Source organism: Rousettus aegyptiacus, unplaced genomic scaffold, assembly GCF_014176215.1.
Source record: "Rousettus aegyptiacus isolate mRouAeg1 unplaced genomic scaffold, mRouAeg1.p scaffold_m13_p_8, whole genome shotgun sequence".
Classification (NCBI taxonomy): domain Eukaryota; kingdom Metazoa; phylum Chordata; class Mammalia; order Chiroptera; family Pteropodidae; genus Rousettus; species Rousettus aegyptiacus.
In genome coordinates, this window is record NW_023416311.1 from 53,746,758 (window position 1) to 53,765,451 (window position 18,694).

At 37.0% G+C, this 18,694-nt stretch overlaps 1 protein-coding gene across 1 annotated transcript in view; it reads left to right on the plus strand.

Annotated features, from left to right (window-relative positions):
* Positions 1-533: 533 nt before the first annotated feature.
* LIX1 (limb and CNS expressed 1) overlaps positions 534-18,694 on the plus strand; it is a 50,106-nt gene continuing 31,945 nt past the window's right edge. Inside the window, exons 1-2 of the mRNA XM_016122527.2 lie at positions 534-1,713; positions 4,436-4,581. Of these exons, the coding sequence (XP_015978013.2) occupies positions 1,643-1,713; positions 4,436-4,581 (217 nt within the window). The 5' untranslated portion in view covers positions 534-1,642. The remainder of the gene's footprint in view (positions 1,714-4,435; positions 4,582-18,694) is intronic.

Genomic DNA, 18,694 nt, shown 5'->3' on the forward strand with positions numbered 1-18,694 from the left:
AAATTCTCCTACGTTTAAATAACCGAGTTTATCCTTAAAGTGTTAACCTATGAACTAGCAAAGCCTCCCCCAATGATATCTTTGGCCTCCAAAGTATTGCTTGAAGAATTCATTGGAAACAAAATACCAATACAGGCCTGGGAAACTGGTTACATAAAATGAGATGACATGGGCTCATTTGGAATCCCCAAATAAATAACTATACGCACATTATATAATTAAATATATATTAATATACATTATATATTTTGCATATATAATGTGTGTGTATACATATATATAACAAAAACTCACATAAACAAGTAAACGAAAGTTTACTTTCGTTGTGCTTTCTGGTTAATAGTGTTGACTGACCGCCCTGGCAAGGAAAAAGGGCAGATCACTACTGGTTTTATCTGGTGCAGAGGATAATTATTTCAGGAAAGCATTTTCATAGTTTTCTATAAAAATGAGGAAATGTACATTTCTTTACTCTGTAGGTAAAGTATTAATCAATTTTCAAATTCATGTAGTTCAACAGATTAGTACTTATTGATGATTTCCTAAATGTAGTGATATATTAATGAAAAAAAGTCTGAGATTAAGTTCTTTCATGTTGTCGGTGATTTTAAACTTGTTTTATCTAGTAATCTGAAGTTCCCTTTCTAACTGTCCCTCTCATTAATAGCTTGATTCAAATACCTCATTGGTTCCTTCTCAATTGAGAGTAAAATTAACACTGAGTAGCCATTTCATTTTTGTTCCCTCTCAGTTGAAAAAAAATAAAGTTGATGCTAACAAGCCATTTATTCCTCCTACTGGTCATTTCCTAGTTGAGGCTAAACAAAGCTGATACTTATCAGTCATTAGCCATTACCTCTGCAATCTATTTTCTTCCTGGCCCTCGCCCTCCTTCATCCTCCCACACAACCCTAAAAGCACACACACAGTTCTAACCCCCTTTTGCCAATCCAGCATTTAGGCCCCTTCAGTTCCCTCCACCCATTTCCCACTGAAATCTGGAAGGAGCTGCTATCAGTCATTTCTCATTGCTTTTGTAAATTACTCGCTGTCCGTATTTAACTGCATGACGCCAATTCTTTTTCATTTTATATATCTTAAGTTGTAAATTTTTAAGAATCAAAGGCAGCATTAGCATGTAAATTAAGAAATTATTTCAGAGACCTTCCTAAATCTCAATCAGTAGCCTCTCTTTCCCTCAGTCACATGATTCCTTAGAGATGAGTAGTTACAAATTGACTCAGGTTCAGTTACTGTGGGCCTATTCTTTGGAGTCTGTGTGCCTTGTGCTGAAATTTTCAAGACTTATAGACTCTCCAACTTTACTGCAGCCTCACCTACTGGCCAATGTTCTGCTTCGCTTACCCCAGTCTTCTCCACGGCAGAGCAGATTATGAAGTGGGAAGCAAGAAGTATGGTGGGGATTCTTTCCTATTTTTGACTAAAGATGATTCTTTGATGCATTTATTATGTTTCTAACATTCTGAATGTTATTTCAATTAGTGGCCCCTGCTTCCTTATAATTTTTATACCTGAAATGAGCTACTTAACAACAAAAATATTACTGGAATGATAGGAATGCATTTTCTTTTCCTTACTAGCAAAATTATTGTTTCCATAGACTTTTTTTGTTACATTGTGCATGAATTGGTGCAAAATATACCACCATTATATCTCATCTTCTCAAAGAGTTCCGTACTCGCTGAGAGCTGGGTAAGTGTGCCATTGCATTGAGTCTTCCTCTTCTAATATTGGTTGATAAGTTTTGATCACTGAATATGTCAGTTCGATGTCATTTCTCATACTTCTGAGTAGTACTCTAACAGGATTTGTAAAAACATCATTTTGGTTTTCACTGTAGTCATCTACCCTTGTTCCAATACTTTGATTTTGCTTTTGGCCTATCCCTGTACAAATGGTTAAGATTGACAGTGAAATCTAACATGTGAACTGTATATAGAATCTCTGCTAAGTAAGATAGACACATTGCACAGAGATTTCTCAGGCTCTTCTATCTCTATCAGGTGCTTTCCACATCAGAAAGAATGGTAAGAAACCATGGAGTTGTTTTTCTAGACTGTCTTACAACAGCACTTTAAGGTGAAATGTCCTTATGACAGGCAAGGAAGAAATACATAAATAAGCAAAGGTTTCAGAAAACTGCTGAATGGTAGGGCCTAATGAGAAAGAAGAACTGTACTAACTGGAATGTTGTATAATCTACCTTTCTAGAATTCTTTTTGCATTTCTTACAATATAACATTAAAATATGATATTTTTATGACATTATCTTTGCAAAGCTGTTTTGGGGTTCTCGAGTTTGCTTTCTTTAGAAAAGTCTTTGTGGAAGTTGAAGATTAGTTTTCTTAACAAATTCTTGCTTTCCATTTAAGTTAGCATTAGTGGTATCTTTGAATTCACCCAATTAATTTGTGTCTCTCATATTGGTGAATGGATATGAGGTTGACCGTGGGAGTAAAAGTGAGTTGTTTGAAGACCAGTCCAGCTTTTAGGAAATAAGTACATAACTTTCCAGAAGGCTATAAAATGTGTGTTGATATTTGTGTTTGCTTGCAATATAGCCATGGAGTCATAGGTGTTAGTTGTTAGTTCAACCCTGTAATTTTATAGGTAAGGACTCTGAACCCAGAAAAGATGAGTGATTTCTTTAAAGTTATACAGATAACAAAAACCAATCCTAGATTTTACTAATCCAAGATTCAGTGTTCTTCCACCACACTACACAACCAAAATATTTTTATGTACTACTGGAATTAAATTTAAGCCATAAAAAGTCTATTTGTTGGTTGAAATTCCAGCATCAGTCATTTCTAATTTTTTTTTTTCATCAGTCTCACTTCTTTGAGAATTCTGTATTATTTTTCGTTTCTCTGATTGGAACCTTAAATATCTTCGTTTTCAATTCAATATCACACTGAAAGTAACTGCACTCATTTATACTTTGTGTCCAATTAATATATAATAGTTTTTGTCTACAAACCTTCCAGTTTCTCTTTTAAATGATAAACTCCTAGATGGCAAGGATATCCTGTTTAGTATAGCTCGTGTAAAGTACACTTTGGGACCCTAAATAAGTATCTTAACATGAAGTGCTGCTGCTTTCAAGTTCTTTTTTATAATAATATCTTTGCACTCTGGGACAACTCCAAGTCTCTGTTGTATGTAGTATATAATCCCTGTGGGCATTTGCTATAGTCATTATAATAAGAATTATAATTATGGCCCCATTCCTCCTGTTTCTTTTTATTAAGCCCATCCTTCTACCAACTAGGTGAAAAAGCTGATCACATGGAAAACATTTTCTTTTTATATAGTCTTTAAAGGAGTGGTTTCAGTTAATCATATACTACAACATAATTTGGAAATCTGAAAATTGGAAAGCAATCTTTTGTGCCTACCCTAGAAAAATACTTTAAATAAAAGTAAAGAAGTCCTCAACAAATCTTCAACAACTAACGCAGGTTATAGCCATTAAACTCAGTTCTTTTACATCTGCTACAAATCCTTATCACTGCAATGGAATCCCGTGACTTATATTTATGTCTCCTATGAAAAGATGTTGTAAATGGTGAAGGATATAAGTAGAAAAAGAATCTCTGTTTTCTTAAGATCTTTTAATAACTACCTATACTCTTTTCAAAAATATTTTTTTGCTTCTAAAATTTTCAGTAGAAAAACATCATGAAATGAAAGGAAGTGAGAGTAGACTTCGTTAAAGACAATCTTGGAAATGATTTGCTTTGAAGGATAAATAGGGAAACAGATGTTCCCAGGCAAGCTGAAAGTCAGTCTGTGAGGTTTTACTTGCCACTGTTCATCAGAAGTGACTATAATTTGAGCAGGGAATGGGGGTAGGGGTGCGGGGAGGGAATTTAAAAATTGGCTCCCAAAGAGATGTTGCTGAATTCAAATAGAAGGCATAATCTGGTGCGTGGCTACATTCACAATCTTTATAGCACTTCTTTACCAAAGAACAATATAGATTACACTGATTCTGAGCTGTAAGCCTTAAGCTGGAAACTCCTTGGTTACCAAGGAAATTTCCTTGAGAAGTAATCTTCTTTATTTTGTAATACCTGGGGGCAGCACATTTGAAGATGGGTACCAAAAAGAAATATCCAAGTCAGGAAGTTCCATACCATTCAGGCAAAATCTGGCTGGAGAGGAAAGCTGTTCCCATGATGAGGGAGCTTCCCCAGCTGGCCTGTAGGTGGGTGTGTTTAACAGAAGGAAGCAATGGGAACCAGCCTGTCAGGCAGCCTTTAGAGCTAATTAGCTCAGCACACAACAAAGATAAGTGAGCCTGGGAGGAGGGCCCCCTGAAGGGTCTTTAGATTCTGGGAAATGTCTGATTGGCAGATGTTAAAAGGGATTCTTTGGTAATCCTGTGCATCAATGAGCTGCACAAATTCAGTCCAGGACAGCAAGAATTCAGGCATGAGGACACTGTGCAGCAGGCTCACACAGGCAGACCCAAGATGGACAGAACCTTGGAATCCCTGAGACACATCATTGCCCAAGTCTTGCCTCACAGAGACCCGGCTCTAGTCTTCAAAGACTGTAAGTACGGAAAGGGAAAAAGTTTTTTTTGACTCTTTTAGAAAATAGTCTAAACGTCTAGTCACATCTTATTTAAGCATGATTTCTTCTAAATCTCTATAGTCGTGTGCTGTGGTCTAAATGATATTTAACTTGTTCCTGACTTAAGTCAGGAGAATGATTTCATTTCATTTCACCTACGGGTATTAGCAGCCGGGTTATTTTGTCAGTGATACATCTTGCTAACCATTTAGAAGTCTCTCCTAAAATCTAAGACTAGCTTAAGACTTAATGAACTTTTCCAGATGCTTTTTAAAAAAATAAAACAGGCTGATTGCTACTAAGATTAGAATTAAAAATACCCTGAATATGAAAAGAAAATATATATTTGCTAACCTGTTTTATCCTCCCTAACATATGTTATGTTCAATCAAGTTTTGTTTATCTGAAATTTTTTGTTACAAACAAAAGTTAATAAATTGCCACTGAGCTCTTAAATTTTGATAACAAAACATAACACTTTATTTAAAAGGCCAATAAAATTAGATGTCTTCCCACATCTGTAACATCCTTCCCTCCAAAAAATCTGAACAGCTATGGCAAAGTTATTTCAAAATCTTCTTTTAATGATTATGAAAAATAATTCAATCAAGCTTTTCAATTCTAGCAATTCTATTAAACCATTTGTCATGTAACTTTGTTTCTGGAACCAATTTGATTTCCTGATGCTGCAAAACAGACTATCTTCCTGTGGTATCTTATCTACAGTGGGTTTCATATTACAAAGAGCTTCTGAAATAGAACTTTGCTATGGAACTGCCCAAAAGGTAAAATGCATATGGAATTTTTTTTTTTTTTTTTTTTTTTTTTTTACTTCAATAGGTTACAGCTTTCTTCTTTGTACATCTCGTTATGTTTGTCTCCACCAAAACTTCAATGGTTTGGATTATTCCTTTCTGATTGCTGAATAATGTTAGTTTCCAGATGTCCTTTTAGTTTATATTTCTCATATGTGTAACGAAGAAAAAGAAATGGTAGACCATTTTATTCTATAAAATTTTTCTTAGAAATTAAATTATAACCAATCTGCCCTCTATGGCATAAAATGAAAGCGCTCTCTCCCTCTCTCTCTCTCTCTCTCTCTTTTAAATATTGTCTTGAAGTATGTGTCAATAGCTATGTTAGAACTAATAAAAATTACTCTTTCCCCCAGTTTAGCCTGGACTCAATTCAGGTTTGGAATGTTTCTTTAAGTGAAAAGGGAAGAAAAGAATGTCTCTCTCCTACAATAGCATTGAATTACTAGTGAAGGGTAAAGAGCTCTTGATCTGCCCAAGGCTTTGAATAAATTGTGTAGGACCAGGGGTCTTATGCTGAGGGTTAAGATAGTGGAAACGGTAAAAAGAAATAAAGGAGAAATTTTTTTACTGAGTTCATTGTGAATTTAAGAAATTTAATCTTAAATCGTATGACCCATATTTTAAGAAAAACTAAATCTCAGAAATCGTTTATATAGTTTAGCACAGAGAATAAAATAGAAAAAGGGAAAAAGGGTTAAAGTAAAACATTATGTCCTGTCATCCAGACTTGGCAGGAATTCTTTTACATTGAAAAACAAAGAAATGTCCCATTTTATGTATTTCATTCATTAACATGGAAACTAAATTCGATCAGACTGCATTGCCTGCTTACCCTAGAATGGGCTGCCACTCTGCTTGCATTAATAGATGTGAGTATTGAATTGCTGATGTTCTTCTTTCAGGTGTATCTAATCTGAAACATGTCTAAATGGAAGTAACCCAAATGGCAGATTTCTGTACCAGGAGTTTTTATAACATCAAAACATTCAACCTCTCACTATCTTCATGGAATAAATGGAAACAGGCTTACTTACTTTCTGGGGCAGGACATCAAAACCTGGCCTGGGGACCGTGCCGTGCCTTGGCAGCCTGTGGTGCACGTGCCAGAGTTTAACACGCAGACTCATTTTCTTTGGCACACCTATAAGTTGCTGCCACCATACACCCGTTTTACACAGCCCGTAAAAAGCTGCCGTCAGCCCTGAGCGGCAAGTTCTGAGCAGCCCCCTCCCCTCCTAGTCACTCCTAGCTCCTCTTTCCCCACGCGATCCAGCCTCTTCCCACCAGAAGGAAAGGGCTGAGCCCTTGAGTACATCACTGCCAGTTCCTTAAAAAAAATTGCTACCTAGTTTTCCTGCATGATGAAAAGTCAATCCAAGAAATTTTAAACCCAGCACAGTTGAACGAAGGAGCATAAAAACAAAATACTATAAAAGTGTTTTTCTAAAATTCTCTTCTATGAACGCAAAGGCAGTTTTTTTTCTTTATTCTTTAGAAACATAATACGGGATATGTAAATGATCTTTCAACTAATTTGTTGTGTTTAGTCGGCTTTTGATTTTTTTAAAAACTAGAAATAGTAAATTAAATTTTCTCATTAAGTTGGTTAGGAAAAGCACCCAGAGCTTTCTAGTCTAAGACCAATGCACATGGGGATAGTTACATTCATTTGAAGGAATAGTTTGAATGCTTTTCTCAGCCAAAGCCCTCCAAGTGGCATTTTGCAATGCATTAAATCCCTCATTTGCTTTAGACATAATGTTCATCTGGCAGTAGCTGTGATTTGTTTTTTATTTTTTTCCCGTAAGGAAATGAATTCCATGACAGTTTTGTTGTTGTTGTTGTTGTTGTTGTTGTTTTTACCTTTTCCCAGTTTTATAACTCAAATATAAAGTAATGGAAAGACATTTTAAATAAGATGGGCTCTCGATTTGAAGTTTGCTCATTTAAACTGGCGCCAAATTGTCCTTCACCACCTAAATGTCTCCATTTTATAACAAGTAGTGCTGGGAGTCTCCACATCACCAGACAGATTTTCTTTACAAATAAATTAAGGCCTATCTCCATGTTGCCTTCTACTCTTGCCTTTGTTTCTTTTTGTATGTCATGTGTCACAACCAAATATGAGCTATCCTAAAAGCAGCCGGTAAGCTCTTTCAATGAGGGTGTGTGCGAGCTTACTATTTGCTTTCCACTGTCTGACAGTTCCGCACATGCTTTTACAAAGGAAGTCACCACATGACTTCAAGATGGCTACACTTTCAGGTCCTACTCTGAAGGTTAACTCTTCAAATTACAAGAGCACAGTATGCTTATCTGCCATGTTTGAGCTCTTCATCCACTCATAGTAATGTCAAGTACTCTTTGTGTGATGACAGGCACTGTGCTAGGAACATTTATTCATTCTTCACAGCAAGAGAGTAATGTAGGTACTATTGTTATTTATAGGTGAGGGAACTGAGGCTCTTGGAGATTAAGGTAACTTTCTCAAGGTTACATAGCTAGTACGTGATAGAGCCAGGATTCAAATTCTGTTTTCCAACTCCTCACTTTTAGCCACTATAAGACATTGCTTCCCAGAGGTGTTACATTACCACATCATGGCAATATCTGTTAGGAAAACAGAGGAGAGATTGAAGTTAATTCTGGGAGTGTGGAGGAACTCATTAAATAGGCATATCTGAACAGGAATGTGACAGGAGATTGGTGGAAAGGCATTTTTGAGGAGAGAACAGCTTGCCCAAAAGCAGATCAGTCAATGCAAGAACAATGCATTGGGAGAGGTGGATACAAGGCTGAGAAGGCAGGTGGAGTCACTCTGAAGTGCAGGCAATAGGGAGCCATTGGAGTTAACAGTGATCCTAGATTAGTTCTGGAAGTTTATGGCCTTATGTTGCATTGGGGAAAAGATTATACTGACATCTGTTGGAGGTATACTTTCTGATGTCAAGTTGGGAGACAATTACAGCTTTTTCACAGCAAGAATCTTTTTGTCCACATAGGCAAGATGTAAGATTTGTGAATCTAAACATGGGGAAACCACATCGACTAACTGAAGGCCAAATCAAGGCAAACTTTCTCTAACAGATTTTTCAAAAACTATCTTAGTTGTTACTGAAGCCATGAGAAGGTTTTGATGTCTAGCGTTAACTTATAAAGTGACATTCAATTTCATCAATATGTTTCCCCAAATTATATAATGGAAAATAAGATGGAACCCTCACGAAACATTGTGCTATTAGAAGCAAATTGCTATATTTAAGGCGCATTAATCTTCCATTTGGGGAAACATTTTTCTGCATGAAAGGTTTTATTTATATCAGATAGGTGAATACATTATATCAAAAAGTACAGTTTTACCCTTTGGAAAAATTAAACCAGACTATAGAGCTATTAAAAACATCTTAGTAATCATGACTCTGGCTGTATACATTGTCAGAGAGCGAAAATCCTTGAATCAAGTACTTTTTCCATCCCATACTTTTTAGTGTAATTATCTGAAATCTATAAATTTGATGGTACATCTATGGTTTTTGCATTTCACAGAAAGGATATAAGGGTTGATGGTACTTGTGCAGTAAAATCTCTACACATATGCATTCCACCATGTAAAATATGCCTGAAAGAACATGGTTAAAAAAAATGAAAAACCTCCACTGCTTGCTAGCTCATTTCGGATTAATAATTGTACCTTAATTACAATAATTCGAACTCTGAATGTCTCCTCTACTGAAGTTTATTCGAATACTAATTTTATTTTTTAAGAAGTTTATACTAAGAGATAATACCAACTATTTTTATTTGAATTTATACTAAGAGAAAATGCAGATTTCAGTTCAGATACCACTGGGATAAGCACTGTTCTCCTCTCCTTTTTTCAGTAAGTATACATTTGGCAGAACTTAAATCCTGAAAGTCTCAGACTCAGAGGAAAACTTTTAAAAATGAAAAAAAGAAGTGGCTTCTTCATTACTTTTTGGCCATATCTGTCCTAATACATTTATTTCTTAATATGTAAGATTTAATAAATCAAAATAAAATATGATTGACACTCATCCTGTGACCAAATCTGGTACCTCTTCATGGTCTGCTGTCTCTTCTCACCATAGGCTTTTTTTTTTAACAGTTAAGATTTGTTAGCCTGAACTCAACTTTAACAACTTCTGAAACTCATGTGTTAAGTTACAGCCCATAATAGGATACAGCTGCACAAGGGTGAGTTTCTAAGCTATGAATTTTCTGTTTAAATGATACGGTTTTACTGATTATGTGCTACAGATTGATTTAAGAAAAGTAAGACAACTTTAGAAGCCTTTCATAAAAGAATCTTCTTTATTTAATACATTTCATATTGAAGTTTTAACCCCAAAGACTCTTATTTCTTTTCCTCCGTGTTCAAATGCTCATATAAGTTTAGTCTGTCAAGGTAGTTAAAACAATTATTTTAAAAGAAATGGAATAAAAAGAATCCTATTGAAAGTTTAATTTTGACAAAATAGGCAATTGTTACACTCCCTGTATTTCTGTTCTCCCTCTGGTGTCCATGGAATGCTGTTTGGATTACATTTTTTTTTCTTTTTCTTTTTCCTGCTGCGATGATAATCAGTTGATCCCTATTTTGATCTCATCCCGTTAGGCAGCTGTGGGAACCCATCATTTACTCACCACTCCTTAGACACTTATGGCCTATACTATGTAGTTTACATTTCCCTCATGCATTATAAGTTACAGCTTCACTGGCATGTTTTTGTCCACACCTAACTTGGAAATCCCAGAAGGGCAAAGCCATAGCTTGCACTTGTATGTAACCCCTAGGGTGCCTCCCATGGGGCCAGGGACCTACAGGACCAGAGCAGACCTGTTTTGACTATTGGTTTGGTTTCCTACATCACAAAAGGGGAAAAGTTTTTCCCATTGTCAGGTATTCTTTATAATGAAATAGACATACTGAGACCTGCTAAGTTCTAATCTACTGATACCTTAATCACAACCTAATTGCGTGGAGGGTTAAGTTGACAACCAGTTGAGACAGGATGGAGCATGGATGAAGAAGGGGCTCTGAGATGAACACAGCCAACTCAGGCAACCTCTCCAGAGTACTGCTTTGGGTTTGTCTTGGTAGAGCAACCTAAATCATCTCATACAACCACATTGGCATAGTGACTTAGATTGTCAATCCTTATATTCACTGTCAGATTCTATCCTCGATGGTGGGTCAACAGAGGCCCTACATTATGCTCTGTTGGGCCAAACTCTGTGCCTTGAACATAAACCCTGGTAAGATAGCTGTGGAGGGGATGTGAAGAGCTTTCTTATAATACTGTTCCCAGCAAAGGTATGTTACATCTCTGAAGCCACATTTGCACAGATTTGACCATTTTAACTAAACAGAACTAACTGGTCAGCAACACAACCTGTTTTTTTTGTTTGTTTGTTTGTTTGTTTTTCGTTGTTTGTTCGCTTGCTTTTGGAGTTTTTTTGGAGCCTGAGTTGGTTATCTAAAATCAATAGTCCTACAAAGTTTTTTAAATACAGTGCAATGTTAGTGCCTGATGGAACATGGGAAGATATATACTTCCTGATTGGTTAAATAGATTACATCAGGTTTTTATTTTATGTGGCTTTTGTGATTATGTGACATCATCTGACCCATGGTGCACATATAAACCACACATGGGAACTTAAGCATACTGCTGCTGTTTTAATTCTGATATACTTAATGACTTTTGATTTCAATATGTCTTTGTGAGTCTGTCTCTCTTGCTTCTTCCTACTCCCTCTGCCTTCTTTAAAAAAATCACCCTGTACTTCCAAAGATGAAAAAAAATGTTATTTAAATTTCTCCCCAAATGATTTACAGTTGAGCAATTTTAAATTCTAAAGGTGAAAATTAAACCAAGAAGAATGATATGCTTTTTGTATATGTTAGATAATTCCCAAGAAAACACCAACAAGATTATAATTCCCTTGGGAAAAGTGTTCAGGGTAGAGGATGGGGACCAGAAGAGAAGAAAAGAAAACGCAAACAAAAGAAGAAACGCAACCAGCTTTCCAGCTGCTGAAGGAGTTACGCATTGACTCTCCAGCATTAGTAAAAAGAAAATTCCTCTGCCACAAACAAAGCAAGACTCCAAAGCTGTCTCAGTCCTGCTGTGTGGCTGTGGCTTCCTTTGAAAGAATGTCTACACAAAAGAAAAAGGGGCCCAAGATCCCTTCCTACATGTTGTACCCAACACAGGAGCTCTGTCAGCAAGATTCCATTTAGCTCTATCAAAACTTGGCAAAGCCTGAGGGTGGTTATAAATGATTAAACAGCCAGTTCTGTTGGTCGGTGTCCTGGAGTTCACTGAGCCAAGCACCAGAACCAAAGGGGCCCGCATTTTGCAACCCATTTTGCATGAATGCCAAATTGCATCGTGCCTTGACCCTACCCCTCAAATTATTTGGGCGTCCTTTTCCTATTTTTCCTCAACCAAAGTAGGAAATCACATTGACAAAAATAAGTTGTGCATGATTGAATTACAATAATAAAAAATACTAATAAACTTTATTTTAAAATATTATCTGCTAAGGCTAATTTAAAGACTATGTTAAAATATTACAAAACATACAGCCACCTGTTTGGAGGCAATGAATCAGTTTAAAAATATGTTAATCATCTTGGAAAGGTTAATTTTACCCAGCTAGAAATTTTTCTCATGTACGGCATAAAGAAATTTTTTCTAATGGATTTATAATACACTTTTAAGATTCCTTTTTGCAGACAAATGATTGTCTTCCATGCAGGACTTATAATAATTGAGCTAGGCAATCAACTATAATATTTCTATATTCCTGAAGCATAAGCAGTCATTAAACATTAACTTAAAAGTTAGATCCTCTCTGTGGTTTTTGCTAAAAGCAGGTCTATAGCTTTTAACATCCATTAGAAAGTAAATAATTGAGACAAATGTCCAAGTTTCCAGATTTTGAGATATGTACTGTTTCATCCATTTATTTCCTGGCTATAATGAAGTTTTGGCTTACTAATGAATAGCATCAAAAGAACTTTCTCTTTTACATCTCTGAACTCTTCAGATAGTTTGGAAATAAATAGCACAATGTATACAATTAAAGAATTTTCAGGCTTGCATACTATTTTTAGAATATTTAATGATATGGTTTCCAATCCAGGAACAATCAGTTTCAAAGATGCAATACGCAAGCATATAATCATCCCTTTTCCTTTCTTCCTTCACCTTCTCTAACCACAAATAATAGCTAACACCCTAGTGCTTACAATGTCGAAGATCTATTGTGCGCATTCTCCATGTTAAGCCTTACAGCAATCCTGCAAGTACTATATTTTACAGAGCTGGACCAGTTAGATAGGTATCCTGCGGTGGTGGAGACAGGAATCAAACCCAGGCATTCTGGCTCCAGAGTCTATATTTTAACTAGTAAGTAAACTGCCTGCCTGCTGATAAAAGGTGGAAAGACAAGATGCAGCAGAATGCATTTTAATGTTTTCAAACCAGTCAGTGCCTGTATTTGAGGACTCTCCTATAACATACTTTATAATCCATGGGACACTTACATCATCTGGATCTCAGAATTCCCAGATGAAAACATAGATAATATGTCCCTACCAGCATCTACACAGTATCTATCCTGTGGAAATGACAGGTGCTGTATTTTTAGAATAAAAATACTCTGTGCATCCAGTTATTGATTTCCTTCTCCGAAGGGATTTTGTGCTTCTTCCAACCGTCAAAAGAGCACTCTCTTGCTTGCTTCATCTCCAACCCACTTATAAATATTTTTGCCGAGCTCCTCACAGAGAGCCACTCTCCTGGGTCTCACCCCGCTAAACAAGAGCAGCTGCTCATTCTCTCCAAGTGTCCAGGCCTTTGCTCTTCATGCTCGAAGCCATCACAGGCAGCACAGCACCTTAGCAAGGACAAAGGACAAGGGACTCTGTGTCTCTGCCTTTCTCTCCCACTCAGGCAAAGCTGGGACACCAGGACAATAACTTATTTTCAATTATTGAAAGAAGTTACGTTCCCTTACTTTGTCAATTGCCTAATCATACCCCTTTCCTGCTGGCACCCTTTCCTATCGGCCCCCTACATAATTCCTCAGCTGAGGCATTGTTCTTTTTCTTATTCTTTGTCAAATACCCCCTCACAACATTGGGAGCACAACTTCTCTCCCTTGTCCAATCCCAGTCTAAATCTTATTCCTCTGAAGTGGCTCAGTTTAGGCCCTCCTTATATACAAATTTTCTCTGATCTTTTCAGCCCACATTCATCTATTTTTCTCTTTCTTTTGATTTAATTATTATTTATTATGCCATAAATTTTTGTTTTACATATTTTAAAATCATCTCTGTTCTATAATATAGTACTCTTAACATTGTGTTCACTAATTATATTATAAATATATTATTTCTGTAATCAAACTGTAAATCTTTATAGGCAGAGGTCTGTTTTGAACTTTTTCATTCCATACTGTCAAGGTCAATGTTACCAGATAGACTATGCCAGTGCCACATTGCTGGTTTATTCTGGTGTTCTGTTTCACAAGCTACTTTTTAATCCTTTTCAACAGAGTGCTCCAGGCAGTCAACATAAATGGCACTCTAAGACAAAAGTACTCATCATCCGCCATTCAGGGTTCTTCTAAGCCCTGCTTTTTATGAAGGTAAATCCCCAGCTATCAAGTGACTAACAATCACTTGTCTGTTCTGACTGAGCTCCATCTTTGCGCTCCTACTCCACCATCTCCAACTGAGGCATGGCTGTCACCACCAAGTCCATGTTGTCTGGGCCGCATGGTGGTTTATACATAAAACTTGCTATTCCGGAAGGAAGTATTGACCTCTCCTTGAGCCTTCATAACTTCACCTACCTTCCATACATTAATTCAGCTGCACTCAAACTGCTCAGATATGTAGTTTTCTTAGATTCCAAATGAATTCAACAACTACCTCTAGATAAATATTCCTGTGCTGGAATAAGGGAGGCTTCAGAGAAGAATAAACCCGAGTCCTGCTCTCTAGAATCTCACAATCTTCTGTGAGTTAAATAACAGAAACCTGTACTCTGTGAAATGAATTGTTATCACAAGGCACTTCATTGCTCTGACCAGAAGGAAGTCCAGCCAAGTCTGACTTGATAAATTTATCCAGGAACACCACATCCATTTTATTAGCAGGAGATTAAGTCCTGATACATAGGACCATTTATGGAGTATAAGAGCTCAGAAAAGAAGATTCATATGGACTGCAAACCAGTGAGTAAGGCATGATGGAGGAGGTGGTATTTCCTCTGAAGTATGGGGATAAATTGGATGAATAGAGAGTAGGGGCAGAAACAACACTCAAGGTAGAAGAGACAACTTGAACCGAGGCATGGGTAGAAAGTAAGCATTATATGTTCAAGGACAGTAAAATCACTCCCTTTGCTGAAACTGATTGAGGATTTCTGCTAGAGTGAGTCAAAGATTCACTCTAGGTGTTATACATTGTAGGATATCTTCATTGGTCATCTGTCTTCTGCGAAAACCTCAATGTTGAACTTTATAGTCAAAAAGAAAGCTTCGGGAAGGGGAAAATGAAAACCTCATTTATGAGAGACTCGCTTGGGGATCTAATTAACACTCTGAAAACTGTCATGTTCAAATTTCAAAACACAGTGAAAAAGAAAATAGCCACACCAGTGTCTGTAAACTACAAGTAAATTATCTAGTTGATACGTAAAATATTCAAAACTGCCGAAGAGATTTGTCTTAGTCATCTCAGGCTGCTGTAACAAAATGCCATAGAATGAGTGGCTTAAACAACAGAAATTTTTTCTCACAGTTTTCAAGGCTGGGAACTCTAAGATCAAGTTTCTGGAAGATTTGGTTCTTGTGGAGAGCCCTCTTCCTGGCTTGCTGAACTGCCTTCTTGCTGCATCCTCACATGGCTGAGAGAGGAAGCTCTGGTGTCTTTCTGTTCTTATAAGGGCATTACAGAAGTCACAAGTAGGAACCAGCTTTTATGCTATTATCCTAGGATAAAGACCATATTCTTCAGTGTCCATTAAGATAAAGTAGAAACTTTTTAAAAATAAATTTACTAAACTTTGGAAGAAGTCATGCGTGGTCAAAATGATGTGTTACAGACTACAGCTTCCTAACCCTGGGGTGGAAGTCACCATCAGGCCAAGACTTGACCTTGACTTTGCTCATGCCCATCTGCCCAGGAAGCCTGTTTGAAGCCCTCCTCAGTCTTTTGTCATTACCTCTTATTCCTCTTCTGATTTCTCCTTTAGCTATTTTTCCTTGAAAGAACAGATTGGAATGGGAGGCCTGATCACAGCCCCTTTGAAGAATGCAACCAGCGGTTATTTACACCAAAGTGAAGTGTTGACTGAAGACTGAGCATCAGAATACCTACTCACATGGACACAGACCACTCATTCAGTGTGACAGTTCCAAGCTGGAAACATGTCATGTCATTTGTATGAAAAATATTGGCCTCTGCTTTATTCGACTTTGTCAAGAACAGGTGTCAGAAAAAAATAGCCTCTGGGAAAAGATAAGTGAAGTGATTCTTGTGAGGAGACACCTATGCCTCCCTTACCAATAACATTGCAAATGCAGCACATCATCCATATCGCTGATGATATTCCAGTACTCAGCTAACATTGATGCTCCTGCTATGTTCCAGACATTGTGGAAAAAATTATACAATTCTTTGAGGAACACTAACTCTAGTAGAGGTAGATAGACACGCATGAAAACAACTTAAATTCCATCATAATTAGGGAGTGTCTCAGGATGAACAAAGAGTATAGACTATACTCTCAGATAGAACCAGGTTTGAAACTCCAGTACTAAGACATAGTAGTTGTATGATTGTGCCCTGAGCATCTTTTCTTATCTATAAGTCATAGATGATAAAATCTATCTCTAGGGGATGTTGCAAGGATTAAATGAGAAAATATTTAGTGCCTGGCATATAAAAGTTACATGATAAGGGAGATGAGAATAGCAACTTCTTCCTACAGAGGGCTTATCAAACTTTAATGTGCATCAGATTGCCTGAGAATCTTGTTATTAAATGCAGATTCTAGTTCAGTAGGCCTGGGGTGCATCCCAAGATCCTACATTTATTTCTAACATGTCCCAGAGTTATATCCATGCTATTTCTCGGAGGACTGCAATTTCCATATCAAAGATTTATTGCTTATTTTAGTTTTGGTTTTATTTCTATGGAGCAGATACTGGGAGTGAATCTTTAAAAATTAGTAGGTGCTATCAAGGAAGAAAAGAAGGGCATTCCAAGAGGAGAATGGAAATATGGAGTTTGCCAGTGAAATATGAAGCATGAGAGTGTGAGGGGCCTGGAAGGTGGTGACTTGAAGAGAGAAATTTGGAATGACAGAGAATTTCAAGACGTAAGGTTTTCCATGCCTTGCCAAGTTGTTATTTATCCTGTAGGTAATGAAGGGCTCACAAAAAAATTATAAGAAGGTGTCAATGATTTGATCAGCTATAAGATTCAGAAAGATTACCCTAGAAACAATTGGAGGATGGGTTGGATGGGAGGGTGACTGGAGTCAGGGGGGTGTTATGATATACTTGGTGAGATACAAGCCAATGCGGCAATGACAGTATAAGCTGAAAGTAAGTGATGATGGTCAGGATATGAAATTGACAAAACTTGGGCATTTACCTGATATAAAAAGAGGATATTAAGATTAAGGTTCTTGTCAGGTTTCTGATTTCAGCGATTGGGTAGATGATCACATTACTAGGAAAAAGAGAGACGTTAATGGGGAGAAAAATGAGCTGACTTTGGGAATATGTTGAATTTGTGCAACACCAAATGGAACTATTAACAAAGTTGGAGTTGCAGGAGAATATTTGGGAACTGTCAGTGTATATTATGGTAGATGCAGTCAGGGAGATAGATTCTGCCATTCAGGGCTACCAGTAGGGAGAGAAGAAAGCAAAGACAAGGACAAGATGCTCATGCAAATCAACATGAGGGATGAGCAAAAGGAGAGAAGCACACAAAAGAGACTGAGAAGAAATGGTGAGAAAGAGAGAAGCAGAATCATGAAGAAACCATCAGAAAAGCCTAAGGACATGAGAGTGATCAGCTCTGTCAAAAGTAGTTTGGGGTTAAGTAAATAAGGAATGAAAATAGGAACTGGTGATATTTGTCAGAGTAGTTTCAGCGGAATAATGTAGAGGAAAGCCAGATTGTGGTGGGTTAAAAATGAACGGAAGACAAGGAAACGGAAATACTAATGTAGAGTATTCTTTCTAGCAGCTTAACTATAATGTGAAAATTTTAATATCTAGTAGCCAGAAATAGTCCCAAGGTTGACTGCTTCATTTAATTGATTTATTGGTTGATTGATTCATTCATTCATCTCCATGAGCATACTTATGGCAGTTGAGAAGGAGTGTATAAAGAGGAAATATTTAAAAATAGGAAGTCAAGAAAATGACTAATATACCAATACCCAGGAGAAGCAACACGAATTCATCTGAGAGTGGAGAAAATAAGGTGGAACTGGATACTCGTGCAGATGAGTCACTAGAGGTAGGAATGGGCATCTTATGCTTGGTAGTCCAAGCTTGTTTGTAACATGGAAGGCAGGATCATCGGCTGAGCACTGATGGAGCAACTGCATCTAGAGACTAAACTGTGTAGTGAGGTCTCTCAAACTTGGATGGTTTTCTTCAGCAGTGCTTGACCCTCTGCTCGCATTTTCTTTGATACTGTCCATGAACCTTGTTGTTGCTACTTCAAAAAATTGAGGAGCATATTTTTCATAAATAGAATCTCCTCTGATTTGCCGATCTTTGGAATGGAATTCCAAATAGCAAGCTGGCCTTCTTCCCTCTGCACTATATTCATCTGGTTTTTCAGTCATCAAGAAGAGATAGAGATAGAAAGATGAATCGTGTGTGTGCCTGGACATATGTTGTACTCTTTAGAAGTGATGACATACATAGAACCATCAAAGCAATCTTCCAAGGTTGAAGAATGAAAAATATGAAAACTGCTACTTTTATTCATGCAGAAATTTTACGTAGGACATGCCTTCAAACTCTTTAGTCCACATAACTTTACATGTCAAAATTCTTTTGTTCATTTACTTAAATAATCATGAGTCTTTATCTTACTCCACTCCTCGGCTGAACATCATTCAACAATGAACTTGATTAAAACAGTAGGTTAATATGCTTTGTTGACTATCAGAGTAACAGGGCACTGGTTTTGGTTTAGGCTT